A 22,644-nucleotide genomic window follows, 5' to 3' on the forward strand; every position below is an offset into this window, starting at 1 on the left:
CATAAAGCGTCTGGACTCTAGCTGCTACAGGGGAGGAAAGAATGTAGTCACCGGGTCACGCTTACATTTAAGGCAGGGTTTAGAATTTAATGCTGTAGAAACTGGAGTAGATTCACAACAGACCAAAGCAGTCATAATCTGCAGTTCCTGTCCACACTCACTTCATAGCAGCATTCACATTCATAAATTGCAGAATGTCCAGGGCCTAAATGAAGACACAATGACACAATAGCCCAGTGCCCTGTGTTGTGTCGTTAAAAATAAATTTTTGCCTCATTTCTTCAGTAAAGGATAAGCAAACTAAGTTCAGTAAATCCATCATATCATGTGAAATGGTTCCCTGTGCCCCCCAGAGTAGCTGTACCTTGTAAGCTACAGTAGCTGTAGGTTATCCAACAGGCCTACCTCTGACCCTAGACTACTATACAGATTTGATCTGACTGCTGTATGAAATGTACTTCTATAAATAACAAGGAGTATTTCTTTCATTTTGTCCAACTATGAAGTTTACTTTATACTTCAGAAAATCTGAGTTTGTATTTTGCAGTGGCAAAGAAAAGTACTTGTTTGAATCACCTGGATTTGCTTATTAACACAATTCTTCAGCCATGAGGCAGAACTAATTAGTGAAATCAGCTGGCTGAGTTCCTGGGTGGAAGGAGCACTTTCCAATTTTCCGACCCCTGGACTTTCCACCCCAGTGCAGCCTTGTGGTCAATGATGGATGGTTTAGTGGTAACCGATAGCCATTATGGGTGGTCTGTACACCACACTTTAACAAACGTGTAGTATGTAGAGACTGTTAATGATTCATTCGGTGCCACACTTGTTTTCGTGACAAGTATGTCATATGCTGCACGCCTGACTGTGTACGGCCCTGCTGTTACTCACCAGCTACTGCGGTTCTGCCACCCACCCAGTCAATTAATACACTACAGTGGTGTGAAATATAACTATTACCTTGGATATTATTTTACAAGTGCCGCGACACTCATTCACTTTGTTACTTGGCAATGGAAAGAAGGCAGTGCAGAACAAAGCAGAAGTTTGGCTATCTTTCATTTGTGAGTAAATGTAAACAAACTTGTGTTCCACTGAAAACTCAGTGTAAGGTCATCTTCGAACAGAACTGATCCATCGCGGTTGGTGTAAGGACTGTTGTGTGACAGCTAAAGCAAACAGTATTTCCAGCACGATCGATCGTTCAAGGCCATTTTCTACTTGTTTACAACCTACAGTATGCCTGCATGTGCACCCGCTTCTCTGTGGCTAAAAGAAACCAAGAGGGAACCACTGAAGTCCAGCCCAGACAAACAAGAAATGGCAGCGTCATACAGAGCTAGCCTAGTCTGGGAGACCCGTAGCAGCAGTCGGACCTCAGCCCCCAGCCTTACAGCGGCAGGCCACATGACTTGGGTCACAGCACGGGGCGACGGACGGGTCCACGGTGTAGTCGGCCCGAGACACGTGATCTGTAGCGATGTCCAGGAGAAGCGCGTCTCTCTCCCACTGCACGTGCTCCAGGACAGCCGTGTACTCCTCACTGCCGCTGTCCAAGGGGGTGCTCTCCTCTTCATCATCAGACAGGTCAAAAATCAGAGGGGGGTTGTGAACCTCCTGTTTCCCCGTCCCCCCACCACAGGCTTCTGCAGCACCTGGAACATTCCAGAAAGGAAGTATGAAAATGGCATCAAACTGGAAGTACTGATGACACTATGTGACAGTCAGTGGAACAGCTGACTCAGTCCACGTGGGAGACCGCCTGTCTGGCTCAGAGCTTGATTTCTAGCACTTTCTGCGCTGTGATCCCATCTCTGTGTGACCCTCTCTACTTTTCCTCCTGCCTCAATGTGAGAAAATATATAATGATAATGGGCTGTCCGCTCTCCTATACAATATACATATAAATGAAGGTATGAATTAGGTTCTGTTCTAAAAGCACATATTTTATCATTGAGACTAATTTTCGGGCTCAAGTGAACATCAGTGGTCTGTTTGCGACCTTAAAGAACCTGTACACAAGCTCCATTCCAGAACTTTCTGACAGTGGAATATTCTTGGAGAAAATCACTGAATGAAAGAGCTGAAAAGAATGGAATAAATAATCAACAAGCAAGTTTTGTTATAATCTATTTAGATGAGCTTAAGTTTAATCATTGTACAATCATATGAAACAATGCTTCAGTGCAATGTCATTCAGGACTATCGACAGCTGGAAGTTTCCAGAATAAGTCCCCACCTGTGATGTAGAAGGCTTTGTACTGCCCCAGCCTGACTGTCTGCAGATCCCCAAACTGCCCTGCTGCACCGCTGTTGGGATGGCATAGACTCTACAGTAGGGAGGAGTGCATCGGATAAAGAAAGGGACCATGAATAATTTCACCAAAACCATTGATGAAAACAGCTCATACTGAGCATGGTGTGCATGCCTTATTTACTCATAATACCATATGCTAGAACTCTATTGAAATAATTTTAAATTCTCACAATTAACCTATCAACACTCTATACTGCGTGGCAAAATTTGAACCCCAAATTTTGTTTCTGAAGAGAGATTTGTAAGAGACACAGAAGGCATTTCTCTGACTAGCCAGCCATGAATGATGTCACCCATGTGTGGCAAGACATAGTAAATAGGTAATAGGAATGTCTGTATTATCACGTTTAATTTGCCCTCAGTTGTACCTTATGTCCAGTCTCTGAGCCATGGAACAGAACATCTGTTATATCCATCCCATCATAGTGTCTGTGTGATGGGGCCTCTGCAGCTCCAAGGGAAAGGACAGTGGGGAAGATGTCCAGCCCACTGCCGGAGGGAAGAGACTGAGTTAAAAAGTTAATCTGAATTTCCATTATATCACCTCAATAACATTTAGTTCCTTAGGTGTTCAGTACCTAAGAAGGGCTCTGCTGGTGGTGTTTTCTGGAATCTTCCCTGGCCAGTAGGCCACTGTTGGCACACGGTGACCCCCTTCCCATGTAGTCTTCTTAGCAGACCCCCCACCTGATGCGCATTGAACCAAGAACCAGAAACACCTATTTAAGATTATTATTTTTTTGACCCCACTCAAGCCCCATGGATAATCTACACCACCAGGTGCTTTGCTGGGTGGTTGATGTATACTGTATGGATACTTTTAATCTGGTACAGCCTCCCGCATGCTAATGTTGGAAGGCTAAATTAAACACATCACACCAAGTTTATAGTGTCGCCACTTGAGTTTAATAATTTTAGTGGGGGCTTACAACTTCATGAATTGACATACAAGTGTGAACCTTGTGCCAGAAAGGCAAGTAAAAGTGTTTACCTCTGTCTGTCTGCCACCTTCCCAAAAAAGGACCCACGTTTCCAGAAAACTCACATTTCTGGGTCCATGGACCATTATCACCTGAAAAGAAAGGGATTCTCCCTTTAATTGTGTTTTGGGAAAGTTTTTCATTTCTCCAGATGCACTGTAGGCACACACCAGAGCAACATGTACCAAAAAAGTACAACCTGTACTTCTGCCAACCAACACACTGACCTGTGAACCATATTAATGTATTTTCCTTGTCATTGTCATCTGATGCATTCTTTATGGCCCCCACCAGGCTGTCCATTTCCCTCAGACTGGCAGCATATACGAGTCCGGGGTCTCCTCCTTCAGGGGGCAGGTCAGGAGACAGTGGCACATGCATGTGAGACAGGGCCACGTACAGCAGGAAGGGCTGGCCTCTTTCCCTGCAGAGCACAACATGTTCCGGAAAAGGACAGGGGTCCCGTCAGTTCAGAAGTGCTGTGGTGTTTGCGCATTGCAAATGTTCCCTTTGAATAAATATTTGCATAAATTAAATTGATGAACCCAGTACCCCTATGTTCACCTTGTGGATCGGAACATGACACCCACACATGACACTAATGTATCTGTGAAGAATACATGGGAAAGCAGTGAATAGACTCACTTGAAATGGTACTTTATCAAGAGATTGGGTTACTAGTGGGACTTCATACCGTTACATAACTTAACGTAAAAGTATTAATTCAGAAGTAGGTACCTGTCATTGGACCTCAATTGCATCTACAATGGGGAGAAGACACCTGCACTGTTTCGCACTAGACTAGCTAAGGAATACAGCATCTATCCCTTCAATTTGCCACAGGCAGTCCAAAGGTGACATTCATTTTGACAAAGAGCACCAGAAATCAAACATTAAGTCATTACATATTGAATTGTGTTGAAGTGTTGATGATGATGATGATGATGATGAAAGAAACTGCTTTAGTTTCACTGTAACTTTCTAATCATGCAAACGAACATACATGAAAAGATCCCTCAAGCTGAAGTCTAAAAAAAGGGATTTAATTTGGGATGGGTCATGGGTGGTCACTGACCCCTTAGCTTGAATACACACCTTGAGCTGCGGATGATGTTAATGGCTGTCTGCTTGTACCGCTCAGCCAGGGTCCAGAGGTTCAAGGGCTGTTCTACAATGCTCAGGTTCTCAAATAAGGGCAATGCCACCTTGGAGTAACAGCCACCATGTGTCTGTCTGCAGGGTGAGTCATCAGAGTGAAAATATTACAGATATTATAAATGCTATTCTGCATGCATGTCAGCACAAATGTACTTCAAATTTAGGTTCAATCACCTAAATCCTACTTAAAACCCACAATATAAAGGCGAGCTACATCATGCCTTAATGAGCAGATAGAGCAACTGAAACATGCTAGCACAGGCTATCAGAGCCTGTGCAACACAACATCACACCTGAGCACCAGCATATCCTGCTCACATGGAGGACAGCTAGGAAGGTCAAAGCCAGGTGAGTCTGTACAGCCCATATCATTGCTGTAGGGAATTCCAAGGTAGTAATCAAAGCCTGTGGAGGTACAGATCTGTTTCACAATCACAGGCATAATCATGACATGCTTAATCAACATTAATCAACACATTGGCACAATTAAAATTATTACTATTAATGTCATAACAGTTTTTCCTTTAATGTTGCATTAGTATAAGTGCAGCACATAACTCATAACACTGTTTCAGACAATAAAAAATGTTGCATGGCGCATGGGCACACTGGACATGGCTACTGAATGTTGCCATTTTCATGACCAGAGAGGAGGAGCAAGACCACAATGCAGTATAAGAATAGCCATAAATAATTATAAACAGAAAACAGAACAAATGCAGGAATTAACATAATAAAAAGAAAAAAAGACAACGAACAATAAATGCAAAGTATGCATATTTCCTGCTAGGGGATTTTATATAAAAAGCCATGATGGACAGCATATGATTCATGAAAACGATGGATTGGCTTTTGAATGGGTTATGATCCTGCACGCATTGGGTGGGAAAGCCCAGAAATGAGCAAACCACCATACGCCAGGTTGCGACTTGTGCCATAGACCTGGTCTGAGCAGGCAGGCAGCGCAGCCATGAGTCACAGGCTACGCTGACACCAAAATTTCAAAGCAATGCACTGAAATCGCAGTGAACTGCTTGATCTTCACTGACACACCCCCAACAGCGCATCTCCTCCCACTTCAGCGCACGGCAAGTCGCCCAAAAAACACAAAATCCATGATGAAAATATCATTTCACCAGTGCGACCACTGGCTGCATGCCATGCGCTGGGCTGGAAATTACAGCCCATAATCTCCACTGACGCACAGGGGCAGGGACTCTGAAATACCAGATTAGCCCACACAAATGCATTCTGACTAATGGGGTGACTTCCATCAGGGATCACCACGCTTAACTGAAATCAACCTGGAAATTAAAAGAAAAACCAAAGTCTGTAACACAGTAAGTACATTTATACTCACCTCTGTGGCTTGGGTGAAATGGACCATTGTGCCCAAGATGCCATTTTCCTATCAGGTGCAAAGAAAGAAGACCATGCCATTTACAAGCATATACAAATGAACATTTACCCATATTTTTCAGCAATCTGTGATATTACCTCATGCCAAAATATTACTAAAATGTAATTCTCTAATGGGTGCGGTAGCAATTCAAAGGCTGCGTGGGGGAGTTTGAGGCTTTTTTTTCCTGACTTTCCCTTCCCTTGCTTAAAGGGGGGAATCTCCAAAATTCCAGGATGTAATATATACCCTTGCTCCCTTGTTTTTCCTCCCTCCCACCAAGTGTATAAAACCGCAAGCTTCCAGCAAGAAGAGAATCCCACAATGCAATGCACCACATGTGAGGAGAGGACGTATCACTGCGCTGTCAAACAGAGGAAACTAAATATTTTGTAGGATAATTCAAGGAAGATTTGCATATAATTCAAGATGTTGAAGGATGGGAGGGGGGATTAAGAATTGAGGAACTGAACTGTCATAGCCTACACAATTTTGTATTTGTGAGTGAGTTTTCCCAAGAAAGTCTTGCTAAAGGCATCACAAAGTCCAGCGAGTGTTTTGTAAGACCACCTGGTGTTTTTATTATCACTCAAGATAAGATTGGGTAATTATTCTTGAACTATCTGACGTCATCCTATGCGCAGGGAGCGGAGGTTGTTATGGGGTAGAACCTCCCATACAGTTTGCGAGAGCCATTAAATTCTGTTTTAGTTTGTTCTTCGTCTGTCCTCCCTTGTAGAGCACCTGTCAAGTACACTTGTTGCACGTCACAAATTTTATCACAAGATAGCTCACTCGAGGGAAGACAGCAAGAGCAGGGAATGTGTTAAAGTGGATCCGAATGCAGCCAGATATACTTTGAAGAGGCTTTCAGTTCTAGTTTCTTCCTGTCATGTGACTGCACGTCAACTGAGATTGACCACTCTTTTACAACATAATTACATCTTTATGAACTAAAGTTATGCAATTGGCAATCTGACATATCTATAAATTTTCATACTCACGACAGTTCCGTAATGCTGTACTTTTGTCCTTTACACTTTTGAACTATGTTGCACCACACTGTACTCTCAGAAACTGATAATGACGATAATTCTGTAGGTGAACAGGACTTACATTGAATTCTCTATGATGCCTGTTTTCACAAATCTTAAAGTGAACGCCTAAGCAACGGTGTTCTTTGCTTAGGGGCAGTAAAACTCACCAATCATAGCGGTGTAATAACCTGTCGCTTTCAGCACTTGGGCAATGGTAGTTTCACTGAGAGGCAGTCCTCCAACAGACCCCACTGCAAAGTTGTGCGTTACCCCATTGCGCAGACCGTGCCGCCCCGTCAGGATAGCAGCGCGGGAGGGTGAGCAGGTGGAGGCGGGCGAGTGGAAATCTGTGAACCTGAATGGAGGACAGCCGATGGTATAGAAACCAGAGCAGCATACAAACTCAACATACCATCTTAGATGCAACATACCAATGGCCCAGTTCTTGCATCTTAGATGCAAATGCTGTATGGACACAGATTTTGAAAATAACGCCTGTCAGATGCACGTCAGGTTTTTTTAACAAAGAGGCTACAGTGTTGCAGACATCACCTCCACCATTAATTGGGGACGTCTTACTGACAGCAAGTCCCTTCTTTACAAAAAGGTGGCGCTAAAGGAACTAAGTGGGGCTAGCCCTGCCAGGTTAATTTGATGGGCATGTCAGGCTCATGCACGTGAAACACAAGAACATTACATTGAGAGCTCCAGTTCTCCTTGTTTTGCGTTTGTGCCAGTGGAGTAATCCTGGTAAGGATCTTTCTGTGTGGATCTTGGACTTTCCTGGCTGTACAGCATCTATCTAGTGTTCTTTTATGAGCTTGGCTGAAGCACGTCTGGCGTTCTCTTCCCCGCCCCCTTACCTCATTCCCTCCAGAGCCATCAGGTCCAGGTGGGGCGTATGACTCTTCCCTGCCACATTCGTTCCAAGGTCACCCCAGCCAATGTCATCAGCCAGGATAATAATAAAATTTGGCCTCCTCAAGTCTCTATGTTGGTAAGAGACATAATACAACATCCCAGAGAGCAGGGCACCAGACAGCAATAGCAGTGTGAGCCCAATTGCCATTTTCCATCAGATCGGTCTGTTGAGGTGAAATAGAAAAAAATCATCAAAACATCTGTACAAAAAAGAAAGGAATGCCTATTGATCCTTGTAAACTGAATACACGAATAAACTACAAGGATTCTTATTTGAGAGTGACTCGGCTTGTCCTTCAGATTCTTTATCATTTACAGATATTTTTTAAAAATTCCCATTTTAAATGGAAGACAACCAATAATATTAACATTGACGAACAACCATACCAAGAATCATCAATTCACACATTGGCCAAGGCAATTGTTTTTCAATGTAAATAATCGTCTGCGTGTACATACATCATTTTCAGTTACAGGTAACTTCACCAACAGTCATTTCCCTAACCGGGCCTTTTAGAGGGGAGCTCTGTTTTGGTTGCATAGCAATTGAACTGTCTGCTGAAAGAGCTGTTTGCTGCAGGCTGCCGGTCTCCACGCCCAACTCCTGCATTCCCTGGATACTGCAGTATTGCTCATTCACTTGCATAACACAGTTATCCAACCACGTGCACGGATCTGCCCCGTACACAACAAGTGAAAGCTGGAACAGAATCAAGATTTACTGCAAAACAGACATCAGATTTACAGCAATCTCCATTAAATTCACTGTGCTCTTATCTCAGCAAGGGATCCAGAGTACTTAATTCTCATTTAAATTTTATAAGCCTTGTCACTTCTGCCTCTGCCAATCTACCGCAGTTTCATATTGCACAGACTCTCTAACACAGCATTTTCCCACATTGCTCCTTCGGCGGCACCCTCTCCAAATGTGAAGAATGTCATGGCACACCACTCCCGAAAGCACGCAACGTACTTATGTTGATGTGACGTATCAACAGCAGGCCTAAATGTTCTTTCTGGGTTTTAAGTGATATGCATTTTAATTACATTTATTTTGGTTTTTGTGAATGTGGTTTGTTCATTTACATTTTTAAAAAGTAATTAGAACTTTAAAATTTAGTTGAAAGGATTTTTTGTCATGGCACACTTGACCACGCCCAATGGCACACTGGTTGGGAAATGCTGTTCTAACAAACTGAATTTTTATTGACCAAACAAGTTGTTTTTTTAACCATTATCAATTATGTGGCTATGATTGCGTGTTCACAAGGTTTTTCAGGGTATGCCTCAAATGACTGCCAGGCTGTAATTCAGCTTGAGTAGATGGTCATGGAACACGGAGCATGATTTCAAATTATTGTTGAAAAGGTGTAGCAATATATTGTTGACATATCCCAGAAATTCTGCCACATGCCACCAATACCATGTTCTCAAACTCAATTACAGCCAGGCAGTCTGTTGCGGTATACCTTGAAAAACCTTGTTCGGTTATTTACTATAAATGGATGATTCAGGTTTTATATCACCAGAAAGATATTTTAACCTGGTCAAGCATGACGAACAGTCTTACTTATCCGGTTTACCTAATCCGTGAACTGTTAAACATGATTTGTGGCCCATAAAATTATGTTTAAAATGTTTGGTTACAAATTCAATGGACAACTACCAATTGCCCAATTGTCTAGTTAATATTAAATCCACAACTCCAGTTAAAAATACTTCAATTCTCACCAAGAAGTTCATTTAAACGTAAGGCACCAAAATGCTAATTATTTGCAGTTTCAAAATGTTGAAACAGATGTCACGTCAGCAAGTTAAACTAAACAAGGAGCATGCGATTACACCAAAAAAGTAGTGACCATCTGACCGACATAAGCTTTGTGAAAATTACGTTAACAGTATGTCACTGTGAAATCACGTGCTTTTTTTTCTTTGCAGCGCTGGTATAAATCACACATTACACATACAAGGGTACATTTGAAATAATTAGCAAGTAGCATAACTCACCAACTGATTTTGGCATGAATCAAAATACTTGAAATCTCTGCTACACTTGATAACTTGTTCTGATGCTTATAGGCACGCACTCTTTTTAATTCAGTATGTTTTCAAACATTTTAGCAAACATTTTTCCACTGTAAGATTGTTCGCTATTCTCCCAGTAGCATCATGTTGATACATGTTGATATTTCCTTCTTTGCTTAATCACGTGGACAAAACTGGCCAATAAGAGAACCAAACTGTCCTTGCAGTTCTGCAATCTCCTCTAACGATATTAAGCAGTTAAATTGCTAATAATAATAACGAATTTGATCAAATGTGTGGATCATTAGGTAGATCACAAATATCCACGGTTATCACGCGTGTTACAAACATGCATTGTGACATGTCAAAAAATACACATACGAGAATATCAAAGTTGTTGAACACAGTAAACGTTATTCACTCAATAAGAAAACACAACACCAGGATTCCTGGTTTGAATGAATGAATGTCGCACACAATGCACCATAAAAGTATGAAAACATGGATGTCGCACACTTTCTAAGCAGTGGCGAGTAGGATATGCTCAACTATATACCCCAACATGATTTTGAAAATTATCTGCGAAACACTATGAAGCATTGACTTTCAAGTGTACAGACGGAGATGTTTTGCCAGACACTTAAATATTTGCCAATTGGCTGACAATATTTGTCACGATATTTGTAAACAAAGACGTTGCAGTGGATTTCCCAACTCCAGGTTCCAAGAAATCAAAGGAGCGTGGTTAACGTAATTTTCTCAGAATCACACAATTTGTAGAACAGGAACAAACGTCTTCGATCAGCGCGAGCACATTCAGCGCTCTAGCTCACACCCATAGCATCCTTCCCCACAGTTCGCGCGCGTTCACGGTCGGCCAAGGCAATTTCTATATAGTCTACTCTACATGTTGGAAATTATATATGATATGATCTACACTTTAGGTAACAACTCCTGAAAAATATCCATCTGTCGCTGATCGGGAAAAAAAATAAAATCTGTTCCTGAACCCCACAATAAAATAATTATACTGTAATAAAATAATTATACTGTAATACAGTAAGTATAGTAGGCTAAGACTCATTGAATTTATAACAGACATTTGAGCATTTACGTCAACACTACAAAAAAGCTCTAAGCTAAATCTGGTACAATACATCAAATAGCAATAGCATTTTTAACACTGTACGTGGTCCCTCATAAATAAATAAATAAAACAGTTGTCTAACATCGCAGTTAAACATTGAGCGGGTTGTGCTGGGGAACAGTTCTGTGACCTCAAAGACAGTACACGTAGAAACAGTAGATGGGCGCGCGCCCGCGTTAGAATACCGGCTTGAGCCGGTATAAAAACCATGAATGAAACTAAGGATAAAACGGAAATTCTTCGCGGAAAGAGAACAGTAGGCTAGAAGATACGACAATACCAATATATTCATTAATGATTTGGTCGTCTAATCATAAAAATGAACGCGCACCAGAAATATTAAATTTTGTATAAAAGGCTATATATATATTCTAAAAGCATCCATTTGGAACCGAAGTAGTTAATTATATTTAGGTTCATTTCAGCTAACTGGCTAACTTGGAAATGGCTAAAAGTCTGTACCTTATCTGAATACAATTTTTGTTCTCTTCATCCACTTGAAAAAAGCTTGTTCTGCGCTTTTCTTTGTTGGTAAGTTCAGATATTTAATGTTTTGCGCTTATCGGTTATGGGACAACGTTAACTGTACTCTATATGAACGTTTCAATCACAGTCTGGATTAACGTTAATCTAGTTTTACCAAGGCAGGTTGATTGTTTTAATGAACCATCACCAGTATTTTGATGATGAGTTTAAATTAAAATTTAGCTACTGTGCGGCAACTAGTAACCAGTTATATTGCTGTTATATTAGTACATCCGGATGATAGTGCAGTGCAGTCTAGCATACGGCTTGCTAGCTCTTGCAGTTGCTGTCGTGACATCATCGCTTACTCACTGCTGCAGTGCGCTATAGGACATTACATCCAGACTACAGGGTGACAGTTGGTTTAGCTAAATTTAAATGATTAGGATTATTACCTACAATAAGGATGAAAACGTAATCTAGTACTCCTGGATGAACACAAGCATGATTTCTAAAATTTGGGAAGTTTTTGTTATAGCTAAACCACGTCTGGACAAAATCTGGAATGTTAAGGCAATGTTATATAGAGATGTTTTTGGAAAAGTATGTAAGCCATTTAAATAATCGATAATTACTTCATGACCGTACTACTACTGCATCGTTGGTAAGTAGCCTTAAGAAAACCGAGATGTAGGCTACTAAATCAAGTTTTTCACGTTTATTTAAAAATTGCTTATACAGTTTAATTTAGTTAGTTGTCGGAAGTTTATTCTGGGCAGTTTTTGCCGTGCATATGACTAACATTAAACAGGAATCTCGAGAATGGTCTCATTTTATGTGTGGCAACATCTTATTGTTAGATTAAAAAAAAAAAAAAAAATCATTAACCCTCCAGTCCTGGCTCTGGCCTCAAGCTTTACAGAGTGCTCCTCTAGGTAGCTCCAGACAGACCTTTCAATTTAGAACGATCTTCTGTTCAATGCGTGAGGCTCACTGGAACGCAATCTTTACACACAATACACTTTGATTTGTACAGTAGGGTGGACAGTAACAGGGAGGACATTTTAAGCAAATATTCTTTGTGTGATGAAGAACATGCAAGCTCATCTTGTACGCTTGAAAATATTTTTAAAATAATACAATATAATACAACAATTTCTCCAATAATTAAACATAAGAGGATGAACATGTTATACTTGACACCATCGGTAAGCTATTCTAAAACATGGAAAAAGAAGTAAAAATAAACTCTGATACTTCCTTTGTTTTGCTTGTTTTCCCACCAAAAAATGAAAGTCATGTAACTTGGGTGATGTTCCAACATTTTACTGCGGAATTGCATCAGCATGATTAGATGGACAGTAGAGTGGGGTGCACAAACTTCATGATTTTGTATTTTAGAAATGCATAGCATAGAAATGCATCACAATAAATAATATTAAAAGAAAAAGATTGCAATTAAAGTTATGGCAATTATAAAAGCAAGAGAAAGTTTAAGGGGAAACATGGCATATTATATACCTTAGCATCACAGTTTTAATATGCTAAATAGTTTACTTGCTGACTATCATGGCATCGAGCTAAATAAACATAAGTGTAGGGGGATAGTTAGATGATAAGATCGATACCAACTGATCCATGTACATAAAGTAGACAAAATATTAGACAATATCTATGGGTTGCATGAAAGCTGTGCTGGTTACCACTGTGAACAGCTGCAGACAGAGGCAACACTGGCTTTGCTAAAATGGAAATGATGGAAATACACTTTCCAGCATCTCTGAAAGCTGAGTTATGTACACTTGCATATTGTGTGTTTATAACAAGTAAAAATACCAATTAAAAGATTTTAGTTGAAATATCTTTCCATCCATCCATTATCTAGCCTGCTTATTCCTGATCAGGGTCATGGGGGGTGCTGGAGCATATCCCAGCATGCATTGGGCAAGAGGCAGGAATTTAATTGAAACAGGCAGATAAATTCAGAACTATAATTGACAAATAACCATGGGTACAATGATTAGTAGAGGCACACAGCCACTTGAAGTGTGAGTTTGGGGTTGCAGGTATGCAGTACTATTACCATTCCCACTGCAGCCAAATCCCTTTCCTTCCTAAAAGAAGTCCTGACACAGAACAAAGTTTTTTTGAAAATACAAACTCCCTTCCCCCTTCAAAGCTTCACACCTACTTGGAACAACAAATAACAAAAAAATATTTGATGAGAAATTGAGGAAAACAACAACAGGAAAAAGATGGAGGCATTGGGCATAATCCTTATGGTACTAGATAATCAAGATAATTGCCTTTGAATCACATTGCATTTATTGGACTCCAACTGTAGGCCTAAGCATTCCTAAAGATTAGACTGATAGTCAAACCATAAAGTGCTACCTCGTTATGTGGAAGGACTAGAAAGTTCAGTGACATTTAATACCCTCACTAAAAACCCAATCTAGGATTTCAGCAGAGGTGTGGTGGCTGTCTAACAGTATAATGCCATTTCTATTGATTTCTACTTCATGTTTTCACATTAACTAGAGCTGCTGTACAGAATAGTCATTCATCTCTGGAAAGCATGTGGAATTACTAGAATAATTATTCAAGGAAATTAACATTTCCCACAGCCCATTTTATCTTCCAGGCAATTTACATAAGTGTTTTTATGAAGAAAAAAGAATCCCTGAAGAACAATAGCATGCCACTGTTATAAATAAAGACAAAATTAGACAGGTTCACTGCCTGTTGTATTGTTTGCACTGAAAACAACCATGCAGCTGGTGAGACACTTGTTTTAAAATGGGTGCAAACTAGAAACCTTGGTGACCAAATGGTATCAAATTTACTGCAAGAGAGGTTCAGTATGTGGCATGTGCCACCAAGAGATCCATAATGGCTTTCTAAAAGAAATCACTTCAGTATGAGTATCAGTTAAACGTTGGGAGATCTGGTATGAAATCAAGATTTTGTAGTCAAAGATTCAGTGAACTACCCTAACCAACTACCCTAACCAGATAGTTAGCTCGTGTATTCTTATCATCCTATCTGCTTTTTAATGACAGAAAGTACTAACAGTGGGTCACAGGAGCTTTTGATGCTATATTACATGACAGAACATCCATTGCCATCATATTGCACTGCGTAACACATCCTTTAGAAATATTCATATGCATAAGACTGGGATAAATTGGCTTCAGTAGTAGGATGATGGAACATTACATTTTTTAATTCAGAGCTTATCTGTTAGGTCTGTAGAATTACAGATTATTGAATATAGTAGCTACCTGTATTGTTCAGAGTATTATGTGTTTTAACATTTTACCTCTTTTTTCCTTCCCTGACTCTGAAGCACTCTCCAACACAACCATGATTGGATGGATGTTTAAAGCAGAGGGATACTTGGGTCCCAATGTATACCCCGAGGTTCCAGACGGAGGCTGGGGCTGGGTAGTGGCTGTTGCCTTCTTCATTGTGGAGTTGCTCACCTATGGCATCGTCAAGATCTTCGGCATCTTCCTGCAGGACCTCATGAGCAACTTTGATGAGAGCAATAGCCGCGTGTCCTGGATCATCTCCATCTGCATCTTTTTCATGGCCTTTACAGGTGAGGAGATGCTCTGAAAAAATGGCTCTTATCGTAAAGAAAGGTGACTGCACCAAAAACAGTTCAGTAGTACAGTTCTTACCCCCACTTTTTACCCCCCACTTCTGGACAAGAAGTGTTTTCTGATTATTAAGAGCAACTGGGGTTCATGTTTTCTTGTGCCCGACATTAGAGTGCCATGAGACATTATTTGTCTTGTGCCTCATCAGTTCATAGCACCATAAAAACAAACAAAAACCTCTGTTGCAGTGAACACCGATACATGTTTTCAAGGTCAGTTCCTTCAGAAAGACAACAACAGTCTGATGAGCCAGACTGGCATGGCTCCCTGTGCAAGATGATTTGCCCCCAGGGTGTTGTAGAGGGGGTTTGTAATTCCAAACGCTTATTTTGCCAACATAAAAGTAGAACTTACATGAGCTTTATTTTATTTGAAGAAAAGACTCTTTTGGATAATTCTGTCTTGTTCTCAGTTCAGACCTAACAAGGGTCAGAGTATTAGCTGTCGGTCCTTAACTTGCAAAGACAGAAATACTTGTGTGCATGTGTGTTCTGTTCTTTTGGGTTGGTACTTCTTTGTATTTGGGTAAGGCTTTGACTGCTACTTACTGTAAGTATGAAGGTAGATATGTGACTCACAATCCTGTGAAAAGATGGTTTGGGGTTAAATGCTTTACTGCTGAAGGTCAGAAGATAAGTACATCTTTCAATGACTGTATACATTTAAAAAAATAAAATACACATTTACTTTGTCATTTATTACAGATAGAGGAATGGGACAGTCATTGACAATAGGCTGAGATTGGACAGAGATACTCTAGTGAATCAGTTTTGACCATTTTCAATAATGCTGTGTTAGGAATTTGGAGTGGTACAGACCATGTGTCTATTGTATAGAAAATTGCCTACTTTGACATGAAAAAATAATTGCTGATTCATTCTTTTTTGTCAACAAAGTACACAGCTGACACACCACAAACCTGTCCTCGTGATGTTTCCTGGTTAGAGCAGCAGACATCCGAACCATCTAGGGCAAAGGAAGCACAAGAAAGCTGATTTTTCAAAATCAGCACCATTGTTTAGGACACCACTAGTTTCGCCTTGAAAAAAAGTTTTCAGCCTCAACGGGTTTTTAACCTGTATTAATAAAAGATACGTAAGTACATTTTAAAAGGGGAATAATTGGAATTTATTATCAAACAGCAGTTAATGTTGCTAAGGTGACTGGTGTTCTTAATAGAGTGTTCATGAATCAATCCCATTGTTCTGGCTGAAAACCCCAAACAGTACTGTCAGTGGTCACTTGTGTAGCCAAAGCTATGCCTATTATTAAAGGAAGCCTCTGTTTGCAGCTCCCCTCTCCACGGTGTTGAGTAACCGCTTTGGTTACCAGCCGGTCGTCATGCTCGGAGGATTCCTGATGAGCTTAGGCACCATTACATCCGCTTTCACCAACTCTGCCAATGAGATGTACATCACCATCGGAATAATCGCAGGTACCATATCTAGCAAGAGCAGTATGTTGGAGTACAAAGGAAAATTTCCATTGTGGTGTTCGGCAACACCATCATCATTTTAAAAGTCACCCAGTTGCACAGAACCATATGCTTGAGCAAATCTGCATTTAGAAAGGAGGTTTATCAGGTAAACTGTCAATTATAGGTGACCAACAGATCAGATGAGAATGAATGTGTAATCACATTCACATGGAATGTATCTAAGACCTTCATTTAAATGGATGTACTGGTACCACTGTAACCAGTGTTGATTTCTATTATCTGATAATCATAATTTACCGATAATCTAGCACGGTAAACAGCAACAAAACTATCACTGTGTTGCCAGTTATGCCAGTGTACATTATTATCTCACAATGAATGTGTACAATAATATATTATTATTTTTCAGACAAGAAAGATATGGCTTATATTTCTCTTAAATGTCATGCTCATATAACAAGCAACTTGTTTTTCAAGGATTCCTGCAACAGGAATGGGGAAAATATGAACAAACTATTCAGTCATTTCAGGCAATGTTTCTCAAGCTGTGTCATGTGAACTGTAAGCTCACCAATGAACAAACTGTAAGGCTGATTTGTAAGGTGCTTGTAAAATATCTGAAGGTTGCTGTTGTTGCAAATCTGCCTGTCGGCTCATTAAATAAAATCTACTAAACAACTCTTACAGTCAAATTCTCCCAAATTTTTCCCCAAATTCTCACATTTTTCCAATTTCAGTGCACCAACGGACCACATCACTATTGCAACTGGGTGGCAGATTGAGAACCTATGAATGTTGCACTGCACACAGTTATGAATCTCTGCTTTGTTATTCTCTTGTACTGCTTTGCACAAATTTTGTCTACAGGAGTCTATGTGTAGAGAATTCCAGCAGTGCCCTGGGCCACTTTTGCATGATTTAACATCACACACTGTAATATTGTATGTAATTGACCTCAGCTGATTACCCAAATTATTTATGTCCATAAATAATAACAAAAATGACCACATATCATTCCAAATGTATGTAATTTCCTTCACAGAAAATGTAATCAATACAGAATGAGACTGTGCTATACTCTCTCCCCCCACCCAGGAATCAGAATGCTTCGCCCCTTTCAAATGATACCTTCTAACAGTGGGACTTCTCTTTCTTTCCCCTGTCTCTGTCTCTCTCTTTTGTCTTTGTAAATTACAGTTTTCTTTCAGGCATGTGTGGACCTGTTTCATTGGGAGCCACAGTGTCTCGGCTGCTACAGTCAAGCCTTCACGATGACCTTTGCACCAGAATAGAGACATTTAACCATGCATAGATGAGCTGCCCTCCTGCCTGCCTGGTTCTGGCGTCCCACAGGCCAGTGGCTGTCAATGTGCTCTCTCCTGTTTGTTCACAGGCCTGGGACACTGCTTCGCCTTCCTGCCCACTGTCACCATCCTCTCCCAGTACTTCCACAAGCGCCGCTCCCTCGTCATTGCCATCGCCTCCACGGGAGAATCCTTCTCCATATTTGCCTTTGCTCCAGGTGAGACCTGCTGCTTGTACTGAGGTATATCAGTACTGACTTAACTACAGATAAAAACCTGATGAAATACACTACAGGTTACAGGAAGTGTAACTCTATTTGCCATATAACTCTCTAAAATCTCTAAGCCCTGGATTTAAAGATCTCCCCTTGTTATTCCGCAGCCTTCACTGCTCTGAAGGATAAAATCGGCTGGCGGTATTGTATGGTTGTGATTGGAGTCCTGCAGGCCAGCGTCATCATCTGTGGGGCGCTACTTCGGCCAATCGTGATAAAGCCAAAGCCTGCAGAGGTGAAATCCTCCAAGGGGCCTTCCCTTAAACAGCTTGAGACCACGTACATGCTGGAGAATGAGCTCACATGCACCTCCCTCAGCTCAGAAGACTCAGGGGTCCAGTCCCTTTCTACCTCATTGCACAACATAGCTGATGTGGGGGAGAAGAGGTCCGCTGAGAAGAAGGCCTCGATGAGGGAGACCCCTTCCAAGACCCCAGTGAAGCAGGTAGTGAAAGAGGAGGTGCCCCCGCCTCCAGCCAAGGCTAAACTCCTGGACTTTTCAGTGCTGAAGGACAGCAGCTTCATCTGCTACTCGCTGTTCGGCCTCTTCGCCACGCTGGGGTTCTTCGCCCCGCAGATCTATGTGATCGACCTGAGTGTGAACAGGGGCGTGGACCGGGACAAGGCCACCTACATGCTGTCGGCCATGGCGGCCGCCGAGATCTTCGGCCGCTTGTCCATAGGCTGGGTGCTCGTCAGGAAGCCCATCCGTAAAATCTACATCCTGCTGATCTGCGTGCTGCTGCTGTCGGCGGTGCTGCTGGTCTTCACCTTTGTCACTGAGTTCTGGGGCTTGAGCACGTGCTGCGTGCTGTATGGCTTCCTGCTGGGCACCGTGGCCTGCACGCACATCCCCATGCTGGCAGAGGAAGATGTGATAGGCATCGACAGGATGACCTCGGCCGTGGGCGTCTACGTCTTCATCCAGAGCTTTGCAGGGCTGGCGGGGCCTCCCTTGGGAGGTAAGACTATTTCCCGTTTCCACTTCAAACATAATTGATGTTCTGTAAGATAATCTGCATATTTCCCACTCACTATTTGTTTTATTGATAATTAAATGTTTTGATATCCAATCAATTGAGCAAGGGCAAAATTTGTCTGTAATTTGTCAGTTATGCTGTGATTTAGTCACCATAATGGAAATCAGATGATACTGGAAATACACTGTGTTTTAAAGTTTAGCAAAATGTAAATAACCGAAGTAGATAATGAAATGTAATGATTACCTTTTGTTGTCACTGACTCTGCCACTAAGCAGGCAGTAAAAAAATACATATTTACTCTAAAAGATAGCATTAGGTAATCGCAATACAGACTTACAAACCAATTAAAATGGTGAACAATGTATGCCTCCATTTCATTCTCTTCTTTATTTGAATCTGTCCATGTCCATCAGTTTGTTCCACTCACTTTAATACCTTTGAGCTCATGTTTGTATTTGCTTTGCTCAATCTCCCTCTGGTTATATCGTACAATGTGCCAGAACAGCCTTTGCCTCTACGATAATCTGTTGACTTTTAGAGCTACTATATGCTCACTTTATTCATGTAGAAATGACAAGTACTTACTATAAATACATTTAGTATAAGCATTAACTTTGAGACCACATGAATACCAATAGGTATTCAAAATGCCAGGTTCATTTGTGCAACAGTGAATAGGTTACTTCTTGTCTCTGTGTTATTACTATCTATGAGGGGCAGGTGGCTATTATGATAAGGGCCTTACCATTAAAAGCTGATTTGTATGTCTTTTGCAATGCTTGACAGTTTTTTTTTTCTTTCTGTTTTCAGGTTACTTGGTGGACATCACTAAAGACTATGGGTCTGCATTTTATTCTTGCGCTGTCGGAATGGCCTTGGGGACCCTGTTCCTGGGCTTAGTGCGTCCAGCTAAGACGGGTATTTGCTGCAAGAAGAAGAATGGCCAGCAGCAGGAGCAGGAGAGCCCCAGTGCACAGGACGAGAATAACTCCTCTTTGCTCAGCGAAGCCCCTGAGGACTTCCTGGAGGAAGACCTCCCCTTGGACGCCAGCCCAGTCAAAAGCCAAAAGTCAAATGAGAGCAACGGTGATTAACTGCTTTTAAACAATCAGCTGGAAACGGCACTAACGTCTCAAAGCATGGTAAAGCTGACCCACAAGTCACACAAATGACCAGTTATATCCGCACAGTTGTTTAGTCTATTTTTTTTTGGAAAGGACTTGAACATTTAACACTACATGTTACCCATACAGCAATGTCACTCACTGTTTGTCTGCTATGTTCTGCTGTAGCTTATCTCTAGCTTTTATCGAATGTATCTTATTGTGGAGGTTTTTCAGATAGGGTGTCTTTTACTGAATACCAAGGTACGATATCTGAAAATGACTGGTTTGTCAACCTGCCAGAGGTGCGGCTTTAGTGGACCATGTACCAAATGTGAAGGTCAGTTCAGTGATGCAGAGAATGAACTCAGGTCATAGCTGTGCTAGTGCAACTGGAGATACCTCCCGAGGTGTAAAACTATATGAAAAAGGACAATCTCAGAAATCTCCTGAAATAATTACTCAGAAATACAATACCTGAGGTCTTATCAGAGGTAAAATATACCATAAACTCATTCTTGAAGTTGCAGAATGGTGCAGAAAGATCATAGGCTGCCTACTGCTTCTTGGTTCTGAACATACTGTAAGTATTTTTTAAATGTGTAAGTGAACCTCACAATGAAAGACACGGACTTGTGGTTCTGCCTTAACACTGTTTTCTTATTTGGGAGAATCTTGATTTTTAACTTCTGCACCTTTTCAAATATCTTGGAGATATTTGGTTCAATCCAAGGCTTCCACTGGTCCAGTAATAGGTCTTAAGTTGCAAATACATTATGTAAGAGTGTCTTTATTTTAACTTGTTCCTGAACAATTGATTTTTTGCGTCTTCCATTCCAACTTTATCCATTGACCCTTATGTGGAACAGTCTGTTGAATCCAGTGTTCTCTGGACTACACTTCCAGAGGCTTGTAGTCTGTTTCAGCATGAATGCCAGCATTTAGGCATTGTCCAGTGATGGGGGAGGTCCTACTCAATTCCTGAAAGCTGTATAAGTGCTATGTTCAGCCACAATTAAACGCTTCCTTAATTAGAACATTCTACCATTGTCAACACTTGGGTGGAACAAACACATGGTGGCAGCTAATGGGGATCCTATAATAAACAAACTTTTATATGAATAACTGAGGTAGGAAATAGAATTTTCCTCATACCTATGACAGTATATAGCTTACTCTTAAAGGTATATGACCCATTAACAGATTTAGCCAAATACGTCAGCCAATGTGTGGGCATAAAAACAAGCACCCACATCAGATATTCAGGAATATCACAAGGCTCCCTCACTAAATATCATAGGATGTAGCTTCAGTCAATGAGATACCACCATGCCACTGGAAAACATGGATAATTCAGGAAATGGCACAAGTCTTCCATACGGGGACACTGATGCTTTAATGTTGTTTTTCCTTACAATGTTTTTGTTTGTTTGGCAAAATGAATTGTTGCCTTAAATGTAGTCCTGTGGCCATACTGCTTTATGTTTTCCACCCCCATGTATCAAATATATGACAATCCTGGTATATTATTCTTGTGTCAGCAATGATGAAAGAACAACTATTAGTTAATGTCAATCATCTTCCTGGAAATTTTGAATTTTTGTAAATTTCTTTTTAGAGCATCTGAATACAATGTTTTATCACTGAAAGCCATACTTGAATGCTTGATTTAAAAACAAAAAAACAAAAAAAACTTACTGATAACTGTATTGATAGGGGAAACACTATACTTCACTTGAAAAAAAAAGCATTGTTATATATAAACTATATATTATATTTCCAAAGTAAAGACAAGAGTGTCGAAGTGTAGATGTCCATATAGTGTGAACTGTGACCATATAACTGAATGGCTTAGTTATGGAAGGCTGGGCCTCACATACGATATGCCCAGAGATGGCATCAAGATTTTAACTTGAATTGTTTTCTGAATGGACAAATGCAAATTGATGTATACCTTATAAGCATTGTTATTTTTTAATCACCTCTTTTATTTTCAGAAGTGGACTATGGACAAGTATACATTAATTGTTGTTTTTAAATGAAAATAGCTTTCTTTACCTGGAAAATGCTGCACTATTAACTGAAGATTTCACATCAATAAAGCAATTCAGTTTTCTTAATTAGAAAAGTGTTTTTCCTTGGCTAAAAATAATATTACATAATTATGCATGTCTTTTATTATTTAAAATGGCGTGTCATGGAAATTAGAACCAGTCAAACAACATCAAAATCAAAAGATGCACTATGTTGGAAGCAAAGCAAAAATAGCAGGAAATGGCACAATTGAACTATATTCTAGACCCACAGACTTCTGCAGTAACTTATTTTCTACATATATTCTTTCCCGGCAGTCTCCACATACATTGATTTAACAAACCTTGTTTTTTTAGCAGTAAAAGTGTTTTAGCCCTGAATGTGGTGAGAGAA

The 22,644-nt window shown here is 40.6% G+C and overlaps 2 protein-coding genes across 5 annotated transcripts; one reads left to right on the forward strand and one right to left on the reverse strand.

Annotated features, from left to right (window-relative positions):
• Positions 1 to 61: 61 nt before the first annotated feature.
• On the reverse strand, positions 62 to 11,744 carry LOC118219540 (arylsulfatase G-like). 3 transcript variants are annotated; one of them, XM_035402765.1, is made up of 12 exons: positions 11,447 to 11,744; positions 7,755 to 7,976; positions 7,059 to 7,246; positions 5,816 to 5,863; positions 4,749 to 4,860; positions 4,393 to 4,530; positions 3,525 to 3,721; positions 3,309 to 3,389; positions 2,896 to 3,004; positions 2,686 to 2,806; positions 2,240 to 2,330; positions 62 to 1,655 (listed from the first exon to the last, which is right to left on the reverse strand). In XM_035402765.1, the coding sequence occupies exons 2-12, from the start codon at positions 7,958 to 7,960 to the stop codon at positions 1,378 to 1,380; spliced, it is 1,569 nt and encodes a 522-aa protein (XP_035258656.1). In that variant the 5' UTR covers positions 7,961 to 7,976; positions 11,447 to 11,744; the 3' UTR covers positions 62 to 1,377. The 3 variants fall into 3 exon arrangements, with proteins under 3 accessions (XP_035258656.1, XP_035258655.1, XP_035258657.1); XM_035402764.1 differs by lacking the exon at positions 11,447 to 11,744 and adding an exon at positions 9,820 to 10,772; XM_035402766.1 differs by lacking the exon at positions 11,447 to 11,744 and adding an exon at positions 8,272 to 8,857.
• LOC118219539 (monocarboxylate transporter 7-like) lies at positions 11,113 to 22,332 on the forward strand. Of its 2 annotated transcripts, none has more exons than XM_035402761.1 (6): positions 11,113 to 11,515; positions 14,799 to 15,053; positions 16,406 to 16,549; positions 17,946 to 18,074; positions 18,239 to 19,093; positions 19,925 to 22,332. In XM_035402761.1, the coding sequence occupies exons 2-6, from the start codon at positions 14,816 to 14,818 to the stop codon at positions 20,206 to 20,208; spliced, it is 1,650 nt and encodes a 549-aa protein (XP_035258652.1). In that variant the 5' UTR covers positions 11,113 to 11,515; positions 14,799 to 14,815; the 3' UTR covers positions 20,209 to 22,332. The 2 variants fall into 2 exon arrangements, with proteins under 2 accessions (XP_035258652.1, XP_035258653.1); XM_035402762.1 differs by lacking the exon at positions 11,113 to 11,515 and adding an exon at positions 11,827 to 12,113.
• Positions 22,333 to 22,644: the final 312 nt, after the last annotated feature.

The sequence above is a fragment of the Anguilla anguilla genome, chromosome 2 (genome assembly GCF_013347855.1).
Source record: "Anguilla anguilla isolate fAngAng1 chromosome 2, fAngAng1.pri, whole genome shotgun sequence".
Taxonomy (NCBI): Eukaryota; Metazoa; Chordata; class Actinopteri; order Anguilliformes; family Anguillidae; genus Anguilla; species Anguilla anguilla.